Below are 4,919 nucleotides of genomic sequence, written 5' to 3' on the forward strand. Positions count from 1 at the left end.
CAAAGCCAAGATGTTGGTGAGCTATGACATAGAAGATTGGGCCACTTGCACCATGGGGCCTTGAAGATCATGAAACAGATTTCTACCGGACTTCCCAAGGGAAAACTGGAGCAGACGAATACATGCAAAGGTTGTACCTTGGGTAAGTATGTGAAATCTTCCTTTTAGGATCGAGACAGTAGAGCTGGAGCAATCTTGGAGTGAGTTCACACAGATGTGTGTGGACCATTCTCTACAGCCTCCACCACTAAACAAAGGTAATATGTTATTTTTATTGATGATTTTTCTCGTAGATGTTGGATCTACTTTATGTAGAAGAAGGATCAAACTTTCTCAAGGTTCTATGAGTTTAAAGCCTTGGCAGAGAAAGAATCTGGAAAGAAAATAAGGGCCTTGCATAGCGACAATGGTAGAGAGTATGCCTCCCAACAGTTTAAGGACTTCTGTGCAGCAGAAGGAATTAAATGGGAGTTGACGGCACCCCATAACCCATAGCAGAATGGGGTGACTGAAAGGAAGAACAGATCAATTATGGGAGCATCTCGAGCAATGTTGCATGAAAAAAGCCTACCACTTCATTTGTGGGATGAGGCATGTAATACAGCAGTATACTTGCAGAACAGAGGCCCGTATCGTATACTGGGAATGAAGACACCTATGGGGGCCTTTTCTAGGAAGAGACCAGATGTCAGTCACTCAGGATCTTTGGATCATCGGTTTATTACCAGCCATGTGACCAAAGATGCCTGGAAGAAGCTAGATCCAACAGATGAGTTGGCGATACTTGTGGGGTACACTAATACGCAGAGATCTAAAGTTCGACGAGCAGAAAGCGATGCGAGTATCACTTGAGAGGGATCTCAAGTTGCATGTAGAGGAGGAAATTTCAGTTCCTAAGGAGGAGGAGCCTTAGACTAATGCGGAGCAGTCACATATAGAGGATTCAGGAGTGGAAACATCTAGTCATGTTGAGTCTTCCAGAGATGGGAAGAAATGCTCAAGGGAAGCTGACAGGTTGATGATGGATGCACAAGAGAATGTGGGACAACCATCTTCTCAGCGCAGACAGAGGAGGTCACCTGAGCGGTACATTGGTTACATGGCCCTCGTTGGGGAGTGTGTAGAGTCGGAACCTTCTTCATTCGAGGAAGTAGTGCAGCAACTAGTCTGGGTTGATGCTATGGTGGAGGAGTAAGACTCCATCGTTCAAAACTGTGTTTGGGATGCTGTCCCAAGACCTTACGATAAGTCAGTGGTGATTTCCTGATGGCTTTACAAGGTAAAGTAGGCAGCTGATGGTAGTGTTGAGAAACATAAGGCAAGTTTTGTTGCCCGTGGTTTCTCACAGGTCGAGGGGATTGGCTACAATGAGACTTTTGCTCCTGTAGCAAGGTACTCATCTATCATATCGATGTTGGCACTATCAGCTCAGATGAGTTGGAAGATCCATCAGATGGATGTGAAGACTGTGTTCCTCAATGGGAAGATTGAAGAAGAGGTGTACATTGAGCAATAGGAAGGGTTTGAGACCTTCGATCGTGAGTCGCATGTGTGCCGACTCAGGAGGGCTTTGTACGGGCTGAAGCAAGCACCTCGTGCTTGGTACACAAGGATCGACAACTGTTTCACTGGGTTGGGCTTCACCAAGAGTGAAGCAGATGTGAACCTTTACCACATCATGGTAGAAGGTAAGCCATTGATCATTGTTCTTTATGTGGATGATCTGATTTTGACAGGTGATGATCAGTTGATCAAGTCTTGCAAGGTCAAGGAGGACCTTGCAAGAGAGTTCGAGATGAAATACATGGGTCTTATGCACTACTTTCTAGGCGTGGAATTGTGGCAGAAGGATGGGGAAGTGTTTGCGTCTCAAGGCAAGTATGTCAATGAGATACTCAAGCGATTCCACATGGAGAAGTGCAATCCCATGCAGACTCCTTTAGCTGGTAACTGGAGGAAGGAGGATGCTACTTTAGGTGAGGTAGTAGCTACTACTATTTATCGGCAGCTTGTGGGTTCATTGATGTATCTAGTGAACACACGACTAGATTTGTGCTTTGCGGTGAACCAACTGAGTCAAGCTATGGTTCAACCTACCAAGCTGTTTTGGAAGGCAGCGAAGCATGTGCTTAGATACCTCATAGGCACATCTCAGTATGGATTGTGGTACATATGAAAAGAGGGAGTGAAGCTTTAGGGTTTCATAGATGAAGATTGGGTAGGGAGTCCATCAGACTGGAAGAGCACTTCTGGAGGAATCTTCAACCTTGGTTCAGCTGCAGTTTCCTGGTACAGTAGAAAACAGAGGTTAGTTGCACTTAGCTCAATAAAGGCTGAATACATGGCTGCCAGTCAGGCATCGAGGCCATTTGGATGCAGAAGATTCTAGTGGGATTGTTTGGTCAGAGGATGGATCCAACTGTGATCTAATGTGATAGTCAGAGTTGTATCAAACTCTCTGAGAGTCCAGTATTTCATGACAGGTCTAAGCACATAGATATTTGGTCTCATCATGTTTGAGACTGCGTGGTGAAGAGGATCATGTTGTTGTTGTATGTTTCAACCGAGGAACAGGATGCAGATATTTTGACTAAGGCATTATCAAAATGCAAGTTTGAGTTCCACAAAGATAGGATTGGGGTGACTAATAATCCCTTTCTTGTTAAGGGAGAGAGTTGAAAATAGCAACAAGAAATTATAAAAGTAAAAGTGCTAAAAATAGAACTGCTATAAATAGCATTTCGGGATACATTCCAATTTTAGTTAGTCCCTAAACTAAAATTGAGAATTAAAATTAAAATTTGATCTTAGCAGCTATTTGTAAAATAATTAATTAATTCATCTTGAGTTAATTAGTTGTAGAAAATCAAACATGAAGTCTATGTGAAGACATGCAACAGTTTCCCCTTTGATTGAGGAAGTTATCCCTTGATTAAGGAGATCAGGATGAGTTGTACTTTGAGTTGTAATTAGTTAGCTCAGTTAACTAAGTTAAGTCCAGTTAGATTAGTTCCAACAGTTTGTGGAACTGATTGTGAGTTCAGTTAGTTAATGCATGCATGCATGTAACTGCTGCACTTCAGATAACTGAATATTCTCTCATAAATAAGTCATGCATGTCAGTGCAATCAGAGACCCAGTTGAGATCAGATGATGGGATAGTGTACTATCAGTTGCAGGAATATTACATTGAGTATATCTCTTGCATGCAGAAGGAATTCATTCCTTGGAGATTGCGCAGTTACTTCTGAGAATTGTGAGTTGTGTGAGAGGCCAATTCACATAGGTGGCAGCATTAGACCCTAGGAGAAAATGTGCAAGGAAATAGGAGCCTTGGAGGATTGGAGGAAGACATATGTTATGTTTATTTAGTCTGTGAGTTGTATTGAGGGATTATACTGAGAGTTGAATAGCTTGTGAGCTAAAGCTTTGTGTAATCCAGACATATTTCCACTTGTATGATAATACAGAGATTGAGGTTTTTAGCTGAGGGTTTCCCCATAGTATTCTTCTATGTTCATGTGTGATTGATTTATAATTATCTGTGATATGTGCTCTATTTGATCTTGCTCAAAATCGATTAAGCTTCTGCAAGTTTGTTTTTAGAAGTAGATCAAGTATTTTGCTTTAGCATATTGCATTATCTGGTGATCTACAATGGGAAATTCTACAAATTAGACTTGAAATAAAGAAATCACACTCAAAGCCTCCATGAAATGCAAAAAAGGGTCCCCGTGTCTATTATGATATAATAAAATGGGGGTGTTGTGTTTTCACACAAAATGATAACAAGTTTCTTGAAATTCACTGTTGAAAACATGATGATAACCACTAAAATAAACAAGATATTCAATACAACTTATATCAAATAAAAATTGTTGCAAAACATGTTCTTCTGATTGTTCTTGAAGTCCTCTTGATTGTTCTAAAGTTAGCAAAGGAAGCATACATTCTTCTTCCCCATAAGAATTTTCCAACCAAAGAGGCACTTCACAAGCTAATTGGGTAGGTGGAAAGATAGTCAATCTTTGAATTTGAGACCCATTAGAGATAGTCATTCCCCCACTTTTGCATCCAATGAAAACATCAACAACAACTATCTAGGGCCAACCTAGAACTATTAGGTTTCCTTGTTTGGTAGTTTTTGGAGAAATTACTATGAAATCAATTAGATATTCCCAAGAAGCTACTGTTACCACCACATCTTCTAGGACTCCAATAGGTTTGACGATGGACTTATCTGCTAATTCCAACACAATAGGTGTGGGTTTTATCTCTTTTAGTTGCAACAATGTCATAGTATCAACAATCATTACATTGATGGCTTCCCCTAGATCTACAAGAGTATTAGGCATAAAATTTCCATTAATCCCTATGGTTACCACTGGGTTCCCTGGATCATCGTATTTTGGTGGTAATCCAGATATCATTTCTGACATTTGGTTGATTACTTTGATAGTCTGATTATTTTTTTTCTTCCTTCCTAGTTTCTTAATGCAAAGATCCCTAATAATCTTAGTGTAAATAGGAATGTCTTTAATAGCTTGTAATAAAGGGATATTTATACAAACATTTCTTAGCTCAGATTCCAAGTCATACTCTATGGGTGTCTCGGTTTTCTTTACAAGTAATCTTTCAAGAAAAGGAGGCTCCTTGGGTTCCAAGAGCTCCCATGGTTCTTTTACTACATCACTCTTTTCATTTTCCATTTGTTCCATTTATTTGTCTTCAAATTCTATATGGGGATCCTCCTCTTGTATAACTACTACAAATTTAATTTTGTTAGTGGTTTTCCGAGATATCAGTTAAATTTCATTTATGGGAAAATAAGTGATAACATAAGTGGGAAAAGGTTGCAGCTCGATGTTTTTCACAGGTTGAGGAGGTCTATTATTAGGATTAGATATAGGTTGTGTCGG

General features: G+C 40.1%; 1 protein-coding gene across 1 annotated transcript; it reads right to left on the reverse strand.

Moving 5' to 3' along the window:
- Positions 1-4,100: 4,100 nt before the first annotated feature.
- LOC149244446 (uncharacterized) lies at positions 4,101-4,709 on the reverse strand. Its single transcript, XM_089371544.1, has one exon. It carries the CDS (start codon positions 4,707-4,709, stop codon positions 4,101-4,103), a length of 609 nt encoding a protein of 202 aa, XP_089227670.1.
- Positions 4,710-4,919: the final 210 nt, after the last annotated feature.

The sequence above is a fragment of the Pinus tabuliformis genome, chromosome 8 (assembly GCF_031772625.1).
Source record: "Pinus tabuliformis cultivar Carrire ecotype Pingquan chromosome 8, CPIR1, whole genome shotgun sequence".
Classification (NCBI taxonomy): domain Eukaryota; kingdom Viridiplantae; phylum Streptophyta; class Pinopsida; order Pinales; family Pinaceae; genus Pinus; species Pinus tabuliformis.

What these genes read in the sequence shown, in the direction of transcription:
- LOC149244446 (XM_089371544.1), bottom strand. Translation starts at nt 4,709, where the DNA reads ATGGAAAATGAAAAGAGTGATGTAGTAAAAGAACCATGGGAGCTCTTG.